We start from the raw sequence: 22,622 nt of genomic DNA, 5'->3' as shown, positions 1-22,622 counted from the left end.
GCTGCCTCTAGTTTCATAAATCAAAATTGTCATTTGCAAACAACATACACCACAATACCTCTTCTTGTAGGTGTATGGTTAACTCATCCATAACCAAAACAACGAGATATAGGTTCAACGCCGACCTTTGGTAAAGGCCCATTATCATTGGGAACTCATTTGTCTCTCTAGTAGTTGTTTGCACACTCATTAGCGATCTCTTTGAATTTCAAACTTTTATTGTCGGTGTTGGAAATTGATTTTAGAGCCATCATAGATATTTACATCGTCGAAATCATTTTCCTGATGAGGATTTGAGATGAGGCTTTATTTTGTTGTCATAAAGCCTAGGCCTTATAAAAGCCTCATCCTAAAAAGAACAATATTTCTTTTTCTTTTTTTTTTTTTTTTTTAAATTTTTTATTTTCTTATGTGGGGCAAGGCATATGTGGTCATCTCATAATCCCATCAATTGAGACCACTTTGTAGCCAAATATATATCATCAGTAGAAACCATACCAAAGACTTAAGTGGGCCATCGCTAGGAGAAAACAAGCTCTGCCATGAGTTGCTCCCGTAGGTGTATATTATAGCATAAGTCTAGATAATATGAGTCCTTAAGAATAATGATGATGAAGCCTTAGGGTCTAACTAAAGTTCTATGGCATGTGATAGAATAAAATAGCGAAACATAGTTTATGTGGCTGATTCCAAATAATTGGGATACAACTTGGATGATGATAAAAATGAAGCCCCTAAGGATATAACAAGGCAAGGGAAAGTTTACTATGTCATCTAAAAGGTGGTAAAGTATAGTCCAATGGCGTTATCACATTTAATAAATCAATTTTAATGAAAAGGGAGCCATACCCATTAGAGTAGGACATAAGTGAATCAAATGATGAGGCCCACCGCTTCTTTAGGACTATCTCCGTGTGGACAATGATAATCAGATTTTCCATAGCCTTTAGGATTATAGATCTCAATAACCCTTAATAGCCTACACGCCTGTGCGGCATTAACGCTTTAGAATTTGTACTCCGGTTAAGATTTGCGAAGGTCCTGAGGCAAGTTAAAACGACTCAACCAAATCGGACAACCCAATTCTACCAGTCTAACAAAAATCATATAAGAATCATAAACTGAAGTTAGACTCACCCTATCAATAGAGTTTGTCATTTGCAAGCATCTACCTGGTCTGAGTGACACAAGTGTGTCTAAACCCATGTCGCTAAGCTTTCAAGCACTGGGGAGTATTGTACTTGCATATAGTATTGAACCCCAATAGGTACCCCTGTTTAAATTGTTTTTCCCACCAAAGCCCAAAGTAAGCACGCTGCTTATGCAATTTGAGAGGGTTTAAGGGTTGGGACTTGGGGCTTGCCCAATTGATCTGAGCATAGCAAGCACATCTAATGAAGATTATCTTATATGTTGAAATGTGGAATTCAACAAATTCCAAATTCCAAGTCATTTGTTTTGACATAGATTTCTTAGGGAAGCTAACTAGAGTTTTATTCATCAACATCAAAGCCTCATTTCAACTATTTTAATTGGCTGCACAAATCTTGTTTTTCCATTCTGTTTTATCAAAAGTCATACCCTCAATCAAACCTTAAGTCACCGTATAGCTTCTCACAACTTCTATCTATGTCTTTTTGGGCTTTCCTCTTTCTTTTTTCGAACAACTTGAGTCTCTTTGCTTTTTTTAATTTCAAAATAAGCAAAGAAGATGCTATACATACAAAAGGAATACATGATATTAATAAAGTCCACTACCAATAATAATAGACATCAAATTAAATGCTCGCAGTTTACAACCCTTTATCATCAATTTGGTAAAAAGTAAGCCATGACAGAGATCATCCATTTTATGTTCTAAACTGGATTGGAGGACGGTAGTTTGAAGGACAGGGCTCATTGTTTCAGTAGTTTGAAGGACATAGCTAATTGTTTCCGACATCCAGGTCTCTCTCTCTCTCTCCCTCTCTCCCTCTCCCTCTCTCTCCCTCTCTCTCTCTCACACACATTTTAATTAACACTTGAAATGGCTTTATGAGTTGTAACGCGACAAGAGAATGGGTTTCAAATAACAGTGTAAGAAAGCTTCAGTCTCTTCCCATCTGGGTCATCCACAACAAGGTCCCTTAAGGAACATGGCAATTAACCTCCTGCTGATGCATCAATTTACTGTGTCAATTTGCTAAATCATCTCACAGTCAGTCACGTGAAGTAGGGAAATGGATCCCATCACTGCGATGTCCGCTGCTTATTGGGCACACCCACATTAACATATTTTGGCCTAGCACCTAGATATACGATACACGAAACACAATTAAAATGAATGAATAGTATGCATAACAAAAACCTGACAGGTTATACATAAACCATAATTGCAAAGATGCAAAAAAAAAAAACATATGAATACCGAGTTGAGATTCTTGCAGACACCAAGGTCATATGGATGGTGATAGTTCTGACCAGCTTTCTTGGCAAGCCACTTGGCCCTAACCCCCGCACGATACTGGAATGAGCAACTAAGAGAAAAAAAGAATCAGCATGTAGATCAGGGGAACAGATCATGATGTCATGGTGTTATAGGCATCATGATGACCCACCTCTATGGTTGTCATGTTACGACAAAGGAGGTAGATTTGCCAACCCAAGAGACTGTCAAGCACCAAGCACAATGAAACTATGATTGCCCCACAAAATACCTGACAAGTACAATGTTAATAAAACTCCATATTGCAAAAAACATAAATACAACGTAACTACAGCTGAAAAACACGACCTCTCTTCTCCAGATCACCTTGTCATTTTCATGAATCTCAAGAACGAAAACCCAAGCTCCTGGGTCTTAACGTCCCCTTTTTAAAGTTTGAATCAAGATATATTGTCATAGATTACTTAATGACTTAACCATTAGTCAATTTTTCTTTCTTAATTTCTCGAGTTTTCTGATTTATCAATTTATCTTAAGTTCTTGATAACGAGGATTGTGAGATAATAGGAAGACCGAGTTGAATTCATGTCCCAAACTTTGCAACCTTTATTGTGGATTTCAGATTGTCTGATACAAATAAATTTTTGAAGTCATTTCAAGCAAAAACGAAGATTTACGTTACTTATAGACTTTAAATCTTGGACAAGACTCATGAATTATTCATTTGTCTTACATTTCTTTTCTCCTCTTTCCATACAAAATATTCTCCGAAAAGGACCCAAGTACTTCAGTTATCTTCAATGCCTCAAACCCATGTACCCTAGCACCTCCATTGCCACCTGAAACTTGCGTAGTACAGAAGAATGACAAATTTCTAGAATATTAAAATAAATACCTCACAGGTTTATGAATATGGAACACCATCATACATGGTGTAAACTACAGTTTTGATAGTTTCTGAAATTTATTTCAGAATGTGAGAGATAATGAACTGGAAGGTAAGACACCCATGACCTCTTTTTCTTTTTTTTTTTGAATATGACACCCATGATCTCATTCCTTCAATATCTTAGTATCTCGGTATATCTACATGGCCTAATTGTATACCTAATTTTCTCTTTTGTCCTTTTTCTTTTTCATTATATCATTGCTTCAAATCACATTTTTATGAAATTCTTTTCTAGAAATCCATATACGTGTTTGTGTGCGTGTTCAAACTCACTGAACAAGGTCGAAATTTTTCTTCCGAATGCATGAAAAGCTACTTACATAAAAAACATTGTATGCGAGAGTAGAGAATTGATCATACTTCTGCAGGGTATTGCATAGAAATATCACCTGAAAAACCCAAAGACTTTACTGTTTAGGAAATTCTTTTTCCAACTTTTAAGTCAGCTTAATTGTAAATGAAGAACATTCGATGATGTACCATGGAATATGTGCTTGCTATGCCAGAATACAAGACAGAGACAAGGAAGGGCCTATAGTTTCCATGACCCACACAGTTATTTATCCAGATACAGTGATGGTCCTGCATGCAACATGTCGCGGTTATAGATAAATGAAAAATTTTATAAAGAGAAAGTGGAGAGGAAGAGGTACCCAATAAAATATTCTACATAACATTTCTAAAAATCTACATAAATTTTTAAACTGGAATGACCAATCTCATGAAAAGAAATGGGAAAAATCTGGAAATATAAATATGTCACAGACCATTCACGGCACATACCGCTTAATAAAAATGGATTTTTATTAAGAGAAAATGGACAAGGAAGAGGCACATAATAAAATATCATATATAAAATTTCTAGAAAACTATTCCATATAAAATTTCTAGAAATCTACATAAAAGTTTTAGAACTAGAATCACCAATTTCAAGAAAAGAAATCGGAAAATTCCCGAAGTATAAAAGTGTCACAGACCATTCTCAGCACACACCTCCTGCAGACACGACAGTGGTGTGCTCGTGGAGGCTTGTGATGGCAACATTTCTCACAATACCTTTTATGTGCACCCTGTCGACATTAAGTGTAAATTTCAGTCTTGGATGTAAATAAAATCTCAGAAGTAAGACAAACAGAAAGAAAACGGTTTATCTCTAGTAATGTAAAAATGGACTACCATACCAATTGTAACATCAAAACATATTATTTAAAGCTTCGAAAAATGATATAAGAGTGATTGAGGATCACTATAAAAGAAAAAGAGCCATCTAGATTATGAAAACCGAGAGCCTGACAGAACAAAAGAGCTAATTGATTAAGTAACAGAACTCGGCTAAATACTTGCAGTTCCAAGTCAATGAAATCATTCAATACTCCAATTATATGATGTTTTCAGCTGGAAATTTGTGATGTCCGCAGATAATGGGCATCCAAAGCAAACAAACAATCTCTAGTTTAGAAATATGACTTCTGCACCTGACCTATATTTGCTTCAATGTTCAACACTGACCAATTGAAAAAATGTGTTTTAACAATCAATAATATCCAACATTTACTTCCACTGAATAATATACCATTCTGAAAGTCGTGAAAGTAGTCCAATATGGTCGAAAGGAAAATGATAATTACATAGTAGACCACAAAAAGAAATAGGTAGGTACAACCATTCAAGTTGAATGAATTCTCTGTGAATTTATCTGACGCCTGCTTTTCACAGGGAAGCCCATGCCAGGACATGTGCAAGTAGGAATTAACCCAAAATTTGAAGGACATTGAGATATAGAATGCGCTGCATCCTTAGAATAGAAAAGAATGTGTACAGCATGCTCTCGCTGGAGCATATGTAAACTTCTCCATGGAAAAGAGCTACTTAGGACAACTATTTCAATCTGAAATTTTGGGATCCCCAACATTTTTTAGATCCATTTTTCCTTTTTGAGGTTGGTCACTAGGTTGAAGAGGTTACATAAAAAATTCGAGTCCTAAAACAGAGGAAGTGGATGGAAGAAATGCTCCCACGAGAGCATAAAATCTTTTGACTGTAGAAAAAAGGAAATGTTTATTCTTTATACAAGGGAAAGAGAATGAGACCACTGCATGAATCACCTATGACAAGAATTTGTTCACAGATGGCAACGGGAGTGGAAGAACCAATCTTCCTTTCATGTGGAGAGGGGAATGAGTTGCCCCATCTTCCTTAAGACAAAAACTAATATGCAAGCTTGCTAAACAAATCCCACAAACCGGACAGGGATGGTAGGTTCAAGGCAACCTACTATTCATAAGAGTGTTTTGTTTTTTAGGTAATTGTTGCGATACTTTTCAAGTTGCTATTTCTGGAGTTCGAGAGGAATCATTTGAGAATTTACATTAAAAAAGGAACCTGCAAAAAATTCATAAAAAATCACGTAAATGGCCCTCGAAGGAGTAGCTGCTTAATGTAGACATGCACATGCAGAATTGTGGTTCACTTAAAGAGGGCCACATGTCAAAATGGACCCTCAAAAGATGCCACAAGGTGCAACAGCTTGGGCACTAGCCAAACTTGCAACTCCAATTGTTAGGGAAAAGATGACAGGAAGAATTAGCATCGCACTAGGTGGATCCCTCTAGTCTCGCTGTCTCCCCAGATTTGTTGCCAAGAAGTTGCTGGCCCTATAATCATGCCATGCCTAAAACTAACAATTTAGGGGGAGCAAAGTTCCATAGAAATATGTGAATCACTAAGATGTATATCAGTGATTTAAAAACACAAACCCAATCATGGACACGCTATGGTCCCAATCCTGAGTTAGGTCGTTCAACATGGCCGAGCCTTCGTGAAAAATACAGTAGGGTCCAAGACAAGGTACAACTCAGGCTGAAAAAATGCGAACGGGCACCCTACAGGGTCTGCCAGTATGCGCAAGCCCAAGTCAGTGTTTCAAAAAACGGACCGTCCAATGCCTAGGCGGTTCAAGGGACCTGGGTGCATCGCCCAGGCCTAGGCACCAAAAATAGGCAAAAAACCCTGGGTGCCGAGGAACCCGCCTAGGCGGCCGCCCAACGCCCAGACCTGGGTAGCTGCCTAGGTACTGCGCCCCGCCTAGAGGCAGAATAGACGCTCGATAGGGGCATTTTTTGTCATTTTTTCATACTAAGGGACCAAAAATGTGGGTTTAGGTTCATTTGAAACCTAAAACTCATTAGAGCCCATTTTATAGAGAGAAAGCCCCCAAAAAACTAGTTTTTGGTGATTTCTTTAGGATTGAAGGGTTTCTCAAAGGTATGAGAAATTGATCAAAACATCATCCATTGATATTAGATTTAATTTTTAATGTTTTATAAATCTATTGGGGGTTTTTTCAAAAACTTTTGAGTCCTTAGAAGCATCTTTAAGTGGAAGTTTGATGATTGAGCAAACAAACTCAAAGTAGGTGATTTTTTTTTATTGCTTGTATAACTTGTATTATTTTGAGATGTCTTCTTCGAAATCTCATAGGAGTGGTGATCCCGGTTGGAAATATGGCTACAACCCAGATCCTAATGATAAAAATTGCATAATATGCAAGTTTTGTGAGAAGAATATAAAAAGGGGCATAAACCGGTTCAAGAAACATCTTGTCGGTATCAGGGGGGATGTTGCCCCGTGTAAAAAGACTCATGATACTATTAAAGAGGAAACAAGCAAGTTTTTGACTATGGTAAAAACAAAAAAAGATGAGAAATTTGCCTCCATAGCAAAGATTAGGTCTGGGGTTTGGGGCAGTTATGATGATAATGATAGTAATGAGGATGGGGAGAGATGTCAAGAGGTAGAACAACCCATTATTAGGGGAAAGGGAAAGGTAGTTGTAATTGCTTCTGGTTCTGAGAGTAAGCAGCCTCGGGTTAGAGGCTCTATGGGTAGTTTTTTTCCCTGGCCTGACCCCAAGGTTGCAGGAGAGAAAACAAAGAAGCAAACCATTATTGAAAATAGAATGAAGAAGGAAGAGAGAGATAAAGCTGTTTTTTTTATTGCTAAATGGTTTTATGAGGCGAGCATGCCTTTCAATACTGCTTGCCTAAGTAGCTTTTATGCCTTGGTAGAGGCAATTGGCCAATTTGGGCCTGGGATGAAACCCCCAACCCCATATGAGCTTTCAAATTCTCTTTTGAAAAAAACAGTGAGTGTCACACAGGATGCTGTAGAAGTTAAGAAGGATGTGTGGGCTCAGTATGGAGTTTCTATTATGACTGATGCTTGGAGTGATAGGAAAAGAAGAAGTCAGATGAATTTGCTTGTGAATTGTCCTTTAGGGTCTGTTTTTTTGAGCTCTATTGATGCATCTGATTATACCTATGACGCCCATTACATATTCCAAGTTATAGAGAAGGGAATCAAGGAGGTTGGGGAGCATCTTATTGTACAGGTTTTCACAGACAATGCTACTCCTAATGTTGCTGCTGCTAATTTGTTGCGCATAGCTTATCTTAGAATCATTTAGACACCATGTGCAGTACATTGTATAGACGTCATGCTTGAGGCTCTTAGTGGTTCACCCTCAGCATGATGTGTAGATTTACAAAGAAGAAAGAGATTGTGAGGCCTGGGGTCACGAGATTTGAAACCTAGTACTTGTACCTAGATAGCATACATTCGAGGAGAGTGCAGTTGAGATAGATGTTTACCTTGGATGACTGGAGAGCATGTAAGTAGTCCAAGGATCAAGTTGGGAAGAAGGTGAGAGATATTATCCTTTCTAAGCCTTTTTGGCGAGGGGTGAAGGGTGCTCTTAAGGTATTTTTTCCTCTTGTCAAAGTCCTCCGCATGGTTGATAGTGAGAAGGCTTCTATGGGCAAGATATATGAGCCTATGGAGAAATGCAAAGGAGAGAGCCCAAAATTTTGATGATGATGAGAACCGCTACAAGCCTGTTTGAGAGATTTATTGATGAGAAGTGGGATAGGCAGCTACATCGGCCATTGCATGCAGCTAGTTATTATTTGAACCCAGTTTTTTTTTATGTTGACAAGGATATACACACAAATGACTGGATTTAATAAGTGTGTAGATGTGCTAGTCCCTGATCCTGATATTCAGGATCTTAAATGCGCTAATGAGCTAATAAATTACAAGTGCTCATTAAAGTTTTTTGGGAGTCCAATAACGATGAGGGGCAAAGGACCAAAATTGATCCAGGTAGTAATAATATTCTTAAGTTCATCAAGTTCAAGTAATCAAGTTTCATTTTTATAATTCTATTATTTATTTATGATTTTATTCTACATATTTGAAGCCAATTAGTGGAGCCAACATGGGTCTAGTTCTCCAAATTTACAAGAGTTGGCCATTCGAATCTTAAACCTAACCACTTCCTCGTCCGGTTGTGAGTGCAATTGGAGTACTTTTGAAGGGGTAAGGGTAATTTGTATAATTGTATTAGTAATGCATGAACTATAAATTTTAATTATTTAATATTTATATTAATTAGTTCCATTTGATTTTGTTAAATTCATACAAAGAAAGGAACATGCTTGAATCAAAGGGGCTTAATGACCTAGTCTATGTCAAGTATAATCGATTCTTGAAGGAAATGTTTGCTAAGAGAGATAAAAGAGACCCCCTTAGATAAAAAAATATAGACAATGCTATGTAGTGGTTAGTTGATGATGATGAGGTTGAGGGGCATGAAGGATTGACATGGGACATGGTCATGGATGCTTTAGGGACATCAGCCGACCCTCCTAGGGCCATTAGATCTTCTGCACATAGGACGAGGGTGGAGGAAGAGAGGCAGATTCAGAAGAGACGGAAGAGGACGACCAATATGTCGAGGAGGGTGACGACTTCGATGCATATGATGCAAATGCAGCTGACCCTACTTTCTCTAAAGATGAATAATGAATGATGAATAATGATTAAACTTTGAACATTGATTGAAGTATTACTTTCATTTTTGTTTTCTTCTTGGTTGTGTATTGTGGATAGTGGATTTATAGTTCCACTGGTTTGGTATTTGGTAACTTTGATTTGATAATTTGGTTGGTAAATTTTAAGTTTTAATTGGATATAGACCGACTTATGGTTATGCTTATGGAGTGTGTGCTAATGTGTAATATACTTTCGAATTCTGATGTGCCCTAAATACCTAATTCTTATATTTTATACAATATATATATTGTTAGAGACTATAGAATCCATTTTTGATTCAACTGGGCCGCCCAAGTTCTGGGCACTCGCCTAGGCGCTGGGTGGCCTGGACCCCCAGGCCGCTTAGGACCCGCCTAGCGCTTTTTAAAACATTGGCCCAATTTGCTGAGTTCTAAATCACTAATGCAAATCAAATGTGCATCAAAGGTAGTTAAGAAAAAGGATGCAAGGGATTACTGCCATCGGATATTATTGTCTCTCGCATCTAATTCATGCAGGTTTGTTTAAGGCTTTAAGCATAACATGCAAGGACCCCCAATCATGCCATGTATATAATTAACAACTTCACGAGGCTGCACTTGCTCTAACGACTTGTGAAACATTAGGATGCTACTGGAATCTGCATCCTATAATTTTGACAGAATGAATTCCAGGAAAAGTAGGTGTCAGGATGCAACTTCGATTACAGTCATCGAATGCAATGCATCTCTTTTCAGAGTGCCTCTCAAAGAAAGCATTTAATTGGAATATCTTTTCAGAGTGCCTATCAAAACAGTAAAGGTCAAAGTAGGGACCATAGGGGCGCTATTCCAATATTATGTCCTTGTTTTCTTTTTCTTTTCTTTTTTTTCTTTCCAGAATTCTCTATCCCAACTTGCATTGAGCATAACTTTGCAAACTAGTATCAAAATGATAGTATTTTGGATACATGGGAAAGCTCGAAGGGTCTATTTTCAATAACACAATTGTTGAGAACTTTAACCCATTTTAAGTTTCATAATTTTGGAATTTGGATTATATGTCAATTACAGATATCATGACTGCATGTAACTGCACTGAAACAGCATTCAAAAGGCCCTCCCATATAAGCAAGGACTAGAAGCAAATTTGGCTAGCATGACTAGTTCCCAACATCAATGTATGTAGATAGCCTGCTACAGCCGAAGAGGGTCACCAGTTACCTGAACCAGAGAGATGAGATCACAACAGATCATGCAACTGATCATGACATGCATGAACGAAAAGAGAAAAATGAGTGGAGGTCCACATGTATCATTAGTAGGACATAACATCTCGACCATCAATGTCAAAAGGACTTTCCTCAAACAAATATGCCAAGTTGGCATATGGCATGACAACGTTTACTGATTTTATCTTATCTACCTATATGTGATGATCTTTTTTTTTTTGTTTTTTTTTTTTGGGGTTGAGGGGGGGGACGAGGGTAATGATTCCTACATGTGCTGATTCCTCCCCATTTGCCAGGAGCATAACCTTGATAGAGGTGACACTATCGAGTACCCTGATCTTCCATATGTCGTTATTTCACATGATAGTGTTTACAGCCAGAAAATTATAATTATAGTGCCTAATGAGATGTTTCCACTGAAGCAGGCTGAAAGTTCATGCAAATTTCACTTGGCCAGTCTAAAAAAAAAGGTGGTTTGAGTATCAGGCACTTCAAAGAGACAAAACGTACACTGTGGAGATGGTTGTGGTGGTTCGCTTGCCACTAGGACCATCTCTGGTGCCCAATTATCTAGTATCAATATATTAGCCATGAAAAATATTATTGGCTTTGCAGTAAAGAGTGGGGAGTGGATCACGTTTCAGACACCTTTTGTTAAGCCCGTTGAACTCAAACTTTCCGAGCTATTCTGCATAGCCACTGGTCAGGGTTCCTGGGTGCTAGATTCTTTGAAAGACAGGGTAGTAAACAGGTCAAAATCCCTTGTTTCAAGACAGTCTCAATGACAGAGGCTTCAGATCTTCTAAAACTGATGAAGCACTAAATCTTGCTTTATTGTCGGATGTGGTGTCAACAAATAATATGGAGCCCATCAACACCAGGCACCATTTCAATCAACTCTTTCTACATCATCATAATCCCCCCAAAACCAGACCCCGCCACTGCATACATTGACCATCCTAGCCCCCCAAAAAGTGAACTCAGGCCAGCCTTCCACAAGTACACATGATGAATGAAGAGAGACAAACATACAAGGCACTCAAAAAGTACAGCGAAGGGCCATAGTGCACTCTTATTAGCTCCATAAACTTGGTCTTATTCAACCATAGATGTCCCTCAAGGATCCAGGAAAGGGGTTATATAGCTTTGAGTGTGTACCCATACACCCACCCATTAGTTACATAGCTACTAAGGCCTGTACTACTATTGTTGCTCAACAGTTACATCGAATTGTCTAAGAGGCTTTATTCGCTTTGTAGTTAAGATTGGGGAGTTGTTCATGTTTTGGAAAGACCTTTGGATAAGCCACTTGAACTTACCTTTTATAGCGATTCCGCAAAGCCACTGACCAGGTTCCCTGGGTGCTAGATTCTTCGAAAGACAGGGTAGTAACTGGGTCAAAACCCCTCCATTTCAATGCAATCACAATGACAGAGGCTTCAGATCTTCCAGCACTGATTGAAGGTCTAAGATCACGCTTTATAGCCAGATATCGTGCTAACAAATAATATGGACCCCCCTTGTTCAGTCAACTCCTTTTACATCACCTTAATCCCCATATCAGACCCCAGACAATGCATACAGAGCAAGGACAATCAGCCCCTTCAAAAGTGAATAAAGGCCAGCCTTCCACAAGGACACAAGAGGAATGGAATGAGGCAAACACACAAGGCACTCAAGAAGTATAGAAAATGGCCACAACCCACTGTTATTAGCTCTGTACATGAGGTCATATACAGCCATAAATGTCCCTCAAGGGTCCAGGTAAGGGATTTATATAGTATCGAGTGTATACCAGCAAGCCCGCCTATCAGTTATATGGTCGTTAAGGCCATGACCACCATTACTTCCCACCACTTGTGTGGCGGTTACAAGCCCATGCCCCACCATCAATGGCCCGATACTCATGGCTCATTGGTTAATGGTATGTTTAGCCCACTTAACAGGTCATTACTGCACATTCACGCCAATTAGTGCATGTAAGGTCATTATACGGCTATTAATACCAACATAGACCAAAACAACCTCTCTCACATGGCGTATGGCTACTAAACAACCCATGTTTGGGCTAGTACACAATTTCGATTCAGATTTCACACTTGACGATTATTAGTCAACATAATTCTATTAGGCGGAGGAAACCAACACGCATCTTTTCATCCACTGCCCTGTTGCTGAAGCTCTCCAGCAATCCAACCTCTCTCTTTCCGGTTGGAAATCGGTGACGCCTAAGGATGTCCAGCCTTGTAACCACATCTTCTTTCCTCCCTTGGCAGAAAGTTGTAACTCTTCTTTGGCAAGCCGCAATTGGTGCCACCCTATGGACCATATGGAAACAACGCAACAACCGTGTCTTCCAAGGGGTGGCTGCACCCATCCCTAAGCTTATTGAATCCATCAGGGGATTGATTATCTTTTGGGCTTCCCACCACCCCCTCTTCAAAGGCCTCCCTGTCTCAGCCTACCTCTCCAATTGGACCGACCTTCTCACCCATAAACATTTCAAGGTATCCCGATCAGGGCTCTAAAGACCTCTTAAAGCGGGGGCTATCAGACTCAATTTCAACTGTTCCTCCTTGGGAAACCCAGGCCCAGCCAGAATCAGGGGTATTTTTAGAAATCACCTCGGCTCCACTTTGTATTCCTACTCCTTCCCTATTTGAGTAGCCGACTCCACTGAAGCCGAGGCAACGACTCTCCTCAAAGGAATTCAAAGCTTTAACAGAGCTTGTGGCCTTCCCCTTTGGGTGGAAGGGGATTCGCAAAACGTTATTTCTTGGGCGTCAGGCAAATCCCAACCACCGTGGAGACTATGGCATATATTTGACGCTATCTATGATATTTGCAGGGATACGCCGGTCTACTGGACTCATATCTGACGGGAGGCCAACCAAATCGTTGACGGCCTAGCCAAACAGGGAGCGACATCCATTTTGATCTCGGGCTAAGAACTTTCTGTGACGATTCTTGGGCCCGCACTGTTGGAGTTTCCTAGTTCACGTGTTTTGGGACCAATTAGATATACATTTATTGTATCTTTTGGCTTACGTATCAGTGGGGCTGCGTCCCTTGGTTTATTGGCTTTCTTTTTCTTTCCTGTCACTATCCTCGGTGACTTTTCCTTTGTACTTCTTTAACCATCAATACAATGTTACCGGCATCAAAAAAATACCAACATAGACCGAAACAACCTCTCTCACATGGCATATGGCTACTAAACAACCCCATGTTTGAGCTAGTACACAATTCCAATTCAGATTTCACACTTGACCATTATTAGTCAACATAATTCCCCAGCCCAGGTGTATGGTCAACCAAGGTTCTTGCACGTCGATCACACTCATGTCCCATTAGGCCATGCTGCCCATGGTTTGACCATCATCACCATCCAAGCCGCAGCCTATTAGTCTTGGTGGTCCACAAAATCCCATCAACTTGGCCATTCATCAACACCACTTTCCCAACACCACACACCCAGTCCAAGTATGCATGTGCATTTGTGTCCCATATCACATGAGCCTTGCTTTCCAACAGATGTGGTAAAGCTGAAGAGAAAGCTAATGCCCCCGAAGTAGCACATTTGTAAACTTGTGGGTCATTTCAACTTTGTTCAATTGTCATTGTCAACGAGGTTTGGTGCACCTCACTTAAGTTGCACACATGACACTACGAGGGGATCACTCAAACCTCCCCCAACTTAACTCCAACAGCCTCGTTGGACGCTTGTCCTGCACATGGGTCTCAATAAACCTCGGATTGGCCCCAGGCTCACACATGCTTTGATGAAACCTTCTATTAAGTCACCATTGGTTAGATCCATTACTACCACCAATTCTCTTCACTAGTGCAAATATATTAGTTCCTTTGCTGCCACCGTGTGCCCACCTAGGTGCATAGTCAAGTCTGCTGTTGCCACCATGACCCATGCCTACTCATGCAATGCTCAAGAGGAAGGCCCACCTCCAAGCTGAGCACCAATGGTACTCCCCAATGCCACCTTGGGATTGGCCCCTTTAGAGTCATCACTTATCCAACTCGCTACAAAGAAACCTTTTTCCATGAGTAGCACCATTGTCTTTTCAATCCTTAGTTACAGCTCCTCCCAAGCCTGCACACCGGTCTCCCAGCTGCAATGTGTTCAATAGTTGCAAGGATCATGATCGAACTGGGATCTTCTCCTCCTCATCCTTAACATATTGCCCCCTATCTTGTAAGAAGTTCTCTAATACCTTGGAATCACTATTGCCTATGAGTACAGGTAGACTTTCACAGCTCGCTCTTCGAGACATCAGGCCATTCAGGGTCCATCATGAGAAGGGTCGCATCTTCTTGCAAAGCAACTAGATTCACCTTTGAGGCTTTGAGGTCCATCCCATACGAACATCACAGGTACTACATTGCTCCTCTACGTAAGCCTCTAAGACAGCTACCTGAGATTCCAAGGTAGTGAAGTCTTGCCCCGACCTACCGTCTTGGACCCCTTGCATCACAACTTGCTCCAAATGCACCTCGAGGTGATTGACAAGTTCCTAAAATTCAGCCGAAACACCACCAGCCATGGTCCCAAACCATGGCTCTAATACCAACTATCATGATGCTAATTTTTCACTAAGCCGACCAGTGTGACTCCAAGCAAAAGTCAAACCCGGACAAATGCAAGGTCAGCCATCTACAAGAACAAAAAAGTGGAGTGTAGCCAGACAAACACAAGGTATACATGAAAGTATAGACAATGCCCACAACCCACTCTTATTAGCTATATACATTTGGTCATCATGGATGCCCCTCTCAAGGTTTCTGGCAAGGGGTATATATAACTCCGAACAACTACCCACACAAACCCATCAATTACATGATCATTAAGGCATGCACCCCCATTATTATCCACCACTTAGTGGGCCATGACAAGCCTATGCGCCACCATCAATGCCTTACCACTCTTGGCACGGGCACTGCATTAAAGCTATTGCAAGACTCAAAGGTTGTCAAAAGCACCGATACGGTTTGGTGACCAACCATAAACGAAGCACCATCCCTGGTCTTCAAACAACCCATCAAAGCTCTCACAGGACACGGAGGTTGGCATGAGTTATGAGATGGTTTGTTCACACCATTAGCTACAAAATGGTCAATTTACATTCATTAAACACCATATTTGTTCTTCAAATACCACATCAAAGTTCTCATGGGCTCAGAAGTCATCATAAGCTCCATAATGGTACTTGGTCCCCATTGAGTAAGCATAGAAAAATCCGAATCCTACCAACTTTTCTAATCAAAACTTCCAATTCTCTTTTCTTGTGAACTTCACAAAATTGTGTGTAGTTCCTTAAACTTTTGAGTATCAAAACAATGCTCCCAAATCCTTGGAATTACAAAAAGTATATGGGTTCCCACCCAATTGTGTTGTACATAAATTGTATAAATCAGGAAAAAAGAAAAAGTCTTCTGCACAAGATGCAGTATGAATCTTTAATGTTTACCAGTAAGGGATAATTCAGTTAGTGGAAGTGAATTGGATAGTGGCATAGGGCGATGACCACAGTTTGTGGTCTTTATGTGTTTATGGTGTTTGTTGGGAGGCATTATGCATATGGATTTGTTTTGTTGTGCTCTCTCTCTCTCTCTCCACCCATTCTCCCTCTATTGAACAAGTTCACTCTCTTGTAGAATGGGAAGGTTTGTGGGCGTGTTGTTTCTCTCTTTTTCTCTCTTCATCCAATCTTCTCGCCCCCCTTTCCCCCTGCTCTCCTTTTCTTTAGGCCACCTCCAGTATGAGGTGCCCACCTAGGGGTCGCCTAACGCCTTTTAAAACATTATGTAAGAGTATAAGTGTAGAACACTAAGTTAAACTAATCTTCCCTAATCCAACCTAAACATTCTTCTCATCGTCCCCACAAGCTCCCTCTATCCTTTATTTCCAGATGATGTTGAGGTGAAAGTTCTTGATTTCAGCCAGAGAGGAGGCAACTCGGGAGGAAGGAAATTCCTGGAAATGGAAAAATTGAAGACATTTTGGGTATGATTGGGTCAAGACGAATCAGATATTCCCCCCCACTTTGCCTTATGGAGGGAAGGAGTTGGATTCCAGCATGGGGTGGTGATTTAACTGTCCAACATCCTAACCCTTAAACCAGGCGGCCCAATCCTGATTTGGCTCTGGTATCAACAGCTGTCAATAATTTGACAAACTCATTGTCTATGACTAAAGTTCCATATTTGCAAAAGTTGTCACACATGTGACAAGCACTTATATTTTGGTCAGGAATTTTTTGGCTTTGACTCAAACATGTCAAGAACAGTCTAATGCAAATTGTGTTACCTAATTTTCACTAGATTGAGAGACACTGAATATTCATCTACAGAGCTAATATTCCTCTTTCTTACTCTTCTTTATACAACTATCTTAATATTTTACAACTGTAAACCCTGTGCTTATTGGCCCTCTCCTAAAATGTTTGTGAGGATGGAACCATATTTCACGGAGCTTCAAAAAATTCTCTGGTTTCAGCATCTCCTGGTACCTCTGAAAAGATTTCCTTGTAATAATGAGTACATATCTTGGTTCATGAAAATCAACATTGGGAATGAAACATGTGTTAAATCCTAATCTTCCATTCATATACTAGAAAAAAAGTTGGAATGTTTAGGGGGACTTCTTTTTTCTTTTTTTTATCACCTACATTTCGAAATGGATTACAATTCTTTTATTTCATATTCACACTGCTGGTATGTGTGAGGTTAGAATGAATCCTGTTTTCTTCTTCTTTTTAACTTTCCAAAGGAGAAGTTACACTTTCAAATTCCTGATAGAAATTATTTAGGATTTATAAGTATTACCATGAAAAGCCCACTCAAGCCCTAAAAGTTCAAGAGGGCAGAAGGAATAATTCTGTGGGTATGCAGCATGAAATGTCCATTTATGGAAGCGATATGGGAGACAAACCTTAAAGTTGTAGAGCACACCAAGAAAGACAGATAACCCCTAATTATTTATAGCAAAAGAATGGTGGGTTATATGAAGAGAACAGGAGTTGATTGTGTAGAATGATCCATAATATTTATTTTAAGTTGAACTGCTAGTAGTAAGGTGGTTTAGGATCTTGTCTAGATAATATGAAGGTGATGATGGCCAGGTTCCACAACATGGCTTTGCTGATCCCAGCAGTGTGAGATGATGCTCTGACTGATATGGCTGAACCAAATGATGGTGTCAAGAAAAATCATCATGGCAAGAGCTCTCATGAGAAGACAGCTGTCAGCCTTAGCAATTCTGTTGGATTAGGACAATCCTTCATAAGAGAATTTGGTGAGAGTGACTACACATAGGGGCTATGTTACAGACAGGAATACACATGAGTGTGTGAAACGAATGCAGGTATGAGATATGCCAACCAAAAATTGGGCTTTCAGACACAAAACATCCGTATTCCGTACATAATTTAAAGGAGGGGGAAGGTGAGGTTTTAAGTGAGACAAGGTACTTCAATAGAAACATTTCAACAAAAAAAACAAAAATATCAAGTTATCAATCAACCCAAAAAAATGTTATTTTGACAAAAAAGGTTAGGTAGATGAGTCTAATGTTCAAAAGTGTTAGACAAGTGTGTTGCATCGTCTATGGTGAACCAACATATGCCAAAAACCATGGCATGTGTATCCAAGTTACATAGTAGATGGCAGGGGATTAACCAATTCCATTTTTAGAGATTCATGTGGCAATAAAAGGAACTAATAGGGAAGCCAGTTGACGTTTTATGATAGGATTTCCTGTAGTTACAGCTGAATTGCATAAAAAATAGTATGTAGTTGTCCACCTCTCATAGTTTCTTGTCACCATTGACTAATGGGTGGAAGAGAATGAAAATTTACAAGGATTGGGAATGGTGTTTAACTATACAGAGTTCACTCGAAGTCTTTAACGATCTCATTCGCTTCTTTCTAATCCTTCGCGAGGCAATGAATACAGAATGGAATAATGTAGAACTTCAGAATGTCCATAACTCCGAAACATCACAGAAAGATTCATTTGAATTTGAAATTACTTGATGTTATGATGATGCTACAATTTCCATGAGTTATGATGTTCACAGCTGGTTAACTAGCAACATCAAATATTTTTTTTGAATTGTAGTAACATGCCATGTTGATCATTCTAAAATAAAATATAGATTTTATCATTTCCAATTAGAAATTTATTTCATTCTTTATACTGCTTTTGCATTTCATTTTCCAATTTTGGCAAACACATAATTATCAACATAGAAAGAAAACCCCAAAAGTTATGATCATCTACAGTTCACACAACCCCTAACTTCCAACTATGAATCCTCTGCTTCCAATCACAATATGCGATAAATCGAGCAGAGAAGTTAGCAGAAGAGAAAGAAAATGAGAACCCATATTACTAGTTTTTTTTTTTTTCAAGAACTCTAAAGTGTTGCAATTATTCCTCAATAGTCACCCAAAAAAGAAAAAAAAACCCAAAATTATTGAACATAAACTAAAAGAAAAGATAAGTAAAATGGTCCATGTAGGTAAATTTGAGTAAAGTAACAAAATCCAAGAACTACAAATAGACGTGATGGTAAAACGAGAGAGAGAGAGAGTCACCGTTTCTTTTGGCCCATTTATGTTATCATTTGAGCCTTCAATATCAGGCACAAGACCATAAGGAACACGACCTGGATCTCTGAGAATTGCAGTGGCATATGATGAAAGGATCATGGCCGCAAAAAAAGTGAAAATTAAGGAATTCAATAGGCCATGAGAGCTTTTCAAACTCAGCCATTCCTCTATAAATACGAAGACAGTGGAGTAGTAAACAAAGACAATGAGCAATAGGACCACAAATACAGGAAGAGAGAGGAACCTTCTCTTCATCTCCATAGAAAATCCTAAGGAACATTTATAATACACGCCACATATTCCTTTGAATTAGAGGAAAACCGGAAGAGAATTGCAGGTTTTCAATAGAGAAACGGTTTACATAGAGTAAGACGAAGGTGGGTTTTTCATTTCCTAGAATATTTTTGAGAAATTCGTGCTGGAAAGAAGTGCGTAACATAGGGAGTGATTTTGGGGGCAGAGAATTGCATGTTTTCAATAAGGAGTGATCGTCGCATTATAATATAATGGAATAATATTAAAAGACCTTCTTGAATCAAAGGAAGAAGTTTATATAAAGCCGGGGCTCTAAACAATCAAATGAGTCCACCTCAAAAATGTTACTAAGAGAGGTTGTTTTCAATCTTGATGCTCAAATATCTTCAAATTGATCATCTCGACTTCAAGATTCATGAACACGAGAAAAAAAAAAACGGATTTCGAATTTTAGAAATAGTGTATCTTGTAATGCATTTTTGGATTGTCAATTTTCAAGATTTTCAAATGTTTATAAATATGCTCGATCTACACTATTTTTGAAGCTTTAAATTTTATGATTAAAGATGGAAAACATGTTTTAAGGCTATCACAAAGATTTCTAATATTGAAACTACATTTCTCCATACTATTTGAATATGCGGTTTACTCTGATTGTTTAGAGTATCGGCTCTATACAAACCGCACCCATTTTTAAATATACACAATTTGATTATTATAAATAATTACAAAAAATAAAAATTAAAAATCACACATTCCAAAATATTTTTTTAGCTCAATTAATATAGGTCGTCCATTTCAGTGAGACGCTTAGATCTAAGCCTCAAAAGGATTTTTTTTCCTTTTCAAAAATTTTTGATGACTTTTTTTCATTAAATGAACAATGATAACAAAAAAGAAAAAATTAAGTTTGAGTTTATAAAGGCCTAGATATTGAAACTCGCCAAATGGATGGTCTAGATTCATTGTTAGAGGGGGACTCATATTGAGCACACAATTCTAGTGTTTTAAGGATTGATTATTGGAATGAGGAGAGGGTATGTATAATTTTTAAGATCATACAAATGCCACAAACATGGTTTTTCTAGAAGTATAATTTCTTTAGGGCAAGCTTTCTATGCTTCCTCTACAGCATAAAAGTTCTATCCTCCCCTTTATCCAACCGTCCATTCTGAATGGAGGGCTAAGACCCCATTCACAATGTCCCGTCTCTACACTATTTTATTTTTTATTTTTTCTATAAACTATTTCGACACCAAATGTTGGACGTTCATCCTCTATTAAACTCGCACTAGCAAAAAATATATAAAAAAAAATTTCAATAAAATAAAATGATCAAAATACCCCTGAAAGTTTCAAGGGTTATTGTGGTCATTATATTTTATGGAAAAATTATTTTTAATACTTTTATAGGTGCGCCCCAATGAGAAGATAGCACGTACCAAATTTCGTATTTATACAATTCGTATAAAAAAAACTAAAAATAAATTACTTTGAGATATCGGATCTAAGATCAAATGGTGAGTGGCTCTCTTGATGAAAATTGGACGGCTGGATGGTAAGGGGAGGAAAGAACTTGTATGTTGTAGTGGAAGCATAGAAACCTTTCCCGAGCAAGCTTCCTATGCTTCCCCTACAACATAGAAGTTCTATCCTCCCCTTTATCCAACCATCCATTTTGAATGGAGGGCTTAGATTGCCCCATTCACAATGTCACATCTCTACACTATTTGATTTTTAATGTTTTTTCTATAAACTATTTTGACACCAAATTATGGATTTCCATTCCTCTATTAAACTCACACTAGCAAAAAATATAAAAAAAATATTTTCAATAAAATAAAATAACCAAAATACCCCTGAAAGTTTTAAGGGGTATTTTGATCATTATATTTTATCAAAACATTATTTTTAATAATTTTTATAGGTTCACCCAATGAGAAGATGGCACGTACCAAATTTCATCTTCATACAATTTGTATGAAAAAAGTAAAAATAGACTTTGGATCTAAGATCAAACGGTGAGTGACTCTCGTGATCAAAATTGGATGGCTGGATGGTAGGGGGAGGATAAAACTTCTATGATGTAGGGGAAGCATAGAAACCTTTCCCATTTCTTTATATTACATTGACACAAATAATGAAATCATTCCCCTATATGTGTGTGTACACTTGAAATTCCTTTTTTTCTCATGTCCATGCATCTTGATGTCGCGATGGTCAATTTGAGGATATTTAGGCATCAAAACAACCGCTTTTAGTGAACGTTTTGAGGTGGACTCTAATTTGATTGTATTGAGCCTCAACTCTATATAAACTTTTTATATATGTGTGCATGTGCATGTGCATGCTTAATATGCATTTTATATATACATATGACAACGTTTCTCTATGAGTCCCAAGACTCGTATTTAGAAAATGTGTACTCTCCCAAAAATCTATTTTACGATGGATTTTTAACACAATTTTTTAGGAATATATAATCTCTAACATGGAAATCATGTTATATAAATAAACAATTTTTTAAAACTAGAAATGATAATTTTATAAACAAATATTCAAACTATTGGTTTTAACCTTTTTATAAAGGACCACTCATTTACTCCATCTTTAATATGGATGTTGAATGCCTCGCGCTATGCAAATGTAGGAATATGTCCCTCGACACATAGAACGATTTTCTATATATCATCATCTGAGCCTTATGCTAACTATTTGGGGTTGGCTAAACGAATTGGGTTCTGCCATTCTGCTCTATCAAGGTTCATATGCTTAGTAAGTCCACAAGTTACTATATTTTTTCTTATGACTTTCATACATGTCCTTTTGGGCCCTCCCCTAGTCCTTTTAGAGTATTCCATTTGAACTAAATTGTACATCTTAATCAGTGTTGTATCAGGCCTACGATATTCATAGCCAACACACCTAAATCTATTTCCCTCATCTTATCATTTATTGAAGCCACATCTAGTTATTTTTGAATGTATTCATTTCGAATACATCCTTTCTTATCTTGTCATTCATCAATCTAAACTTCCTCATCTTAGCTACATTCATCCTATGGGTATGTCATTTCTTGACCGCCCAATATTTCGTTCCATAAAGCATGACTAGTCTTACAGTTGTCCTCCTTCAGTTTCATTGGTATACAACGATCCTATAAAACTCCAAATGCAAATCTCCACTTCGCCTACTCCGCTCAAATTTTATGCATGATATCTTTTTCAATTCTCCATTATCATGGATTATCGAACCAAGATATAACAAATAATCTATTTTAGGTA

The 22,622-nt window shown here is 38.4% G+C and overlaps 1 protein-coding gene across 6 annotated transcripts; it reads right to left on the bottom strand.

Moving 5' to 3' along the window:
* Positions 1-1,741: 1,741 nt before the first annotated feature.
* LOC18422756 (putative protein S-acyltransferase 15) lies at positions 1,742-19,611 on the bottom strand. 6 transcript variants are annotated; one of them, XR_016059182.1, is made up of 8 exons: positions 19,069-19,611; positions 4,352-4,444; positions 3,855-3,956; positions 3,695-3,763; positions 3,159-3,264; positions 2,598-2,696; positions 2,408-2,516; positions 1,742-2,288 (listed from the first exon to the last, which is right to left on the bottom strand). XR_016059182.1 is itself a non-coding variant. In XM_006827348.4 (7 exons), exons 1-7 carry the CDS (start codon positions 19,342-19,344, stop codon positions 2,199-2,201), a joined length of 825 nt encoding a protein of 274 aa, XP_006827411.2. In that variant the 5' UTR covers positions 19,345-19,611; the 3' UTR covers positions 1,742-2,198. The 6 variants fall into 6 exon arrangements, 2 of the variants coding, with proteins under 2 accessions (XP_006827411.2, XP_088727950.1); XR_016059183.1 differs by having other exon boundaries at positions 2,408-2,503; XR_002281487.2 differs by lacking the exon at positions 3,159-3,264.
* Between the last annotated feature and the right edge of the window lie 3,011 nt (positions 19,612-22,622).

The sequence above is a fragment of the Amborella trichopoda genome, chromosome 7, assembly GCF_054954075.1.
Source record: "Amborella trichopoda isolate Santa Cruz 75 chromosome 7, AtrichopodaSantaCruz75HAP2 v2.0, whole genome shotgun sequence".
NCBI classification, from domain to species: domain Eukaryota; kingdom Viridiplantae; phylum Streptophyta; class Magnoliopsida; order Amborellales; family Amborellaceae; genus Amborella; species Amborella trichopoda.
Note: the sequence above shows the minus strand (reverse complement) of the source record. Positions and strands in the feature narration are given on the sequence as shown.

What these genes read in the sequence shown, in the direction of transcription:
- LOC18422756 (XM_006827348.4), bottom strand. Translation starts at nt 19,344, where the DNA reads ATGGAGATGAAGAGAAGGTTCCTCTCTCTTCCTGTATTTGTGGTCCTA. An exon ending in GGAGGTGTGTGCTGAGAATG is followed by an intron (nt 3,957 to 4,351) that starts GTCTGTGACACT and finishes TGTTGCATGCAG; the next exon opens with GACCATCACTGTATCTGGAT. An exon ending in TCTGCAAGAATCTCAACTCG is followed by an intron (nt 2,289 to 2,407) that starts GTATTCATATGT and finishes TCGTATATCTAG; the next exon opens with GTGCTAGGCCAAAATATGTT.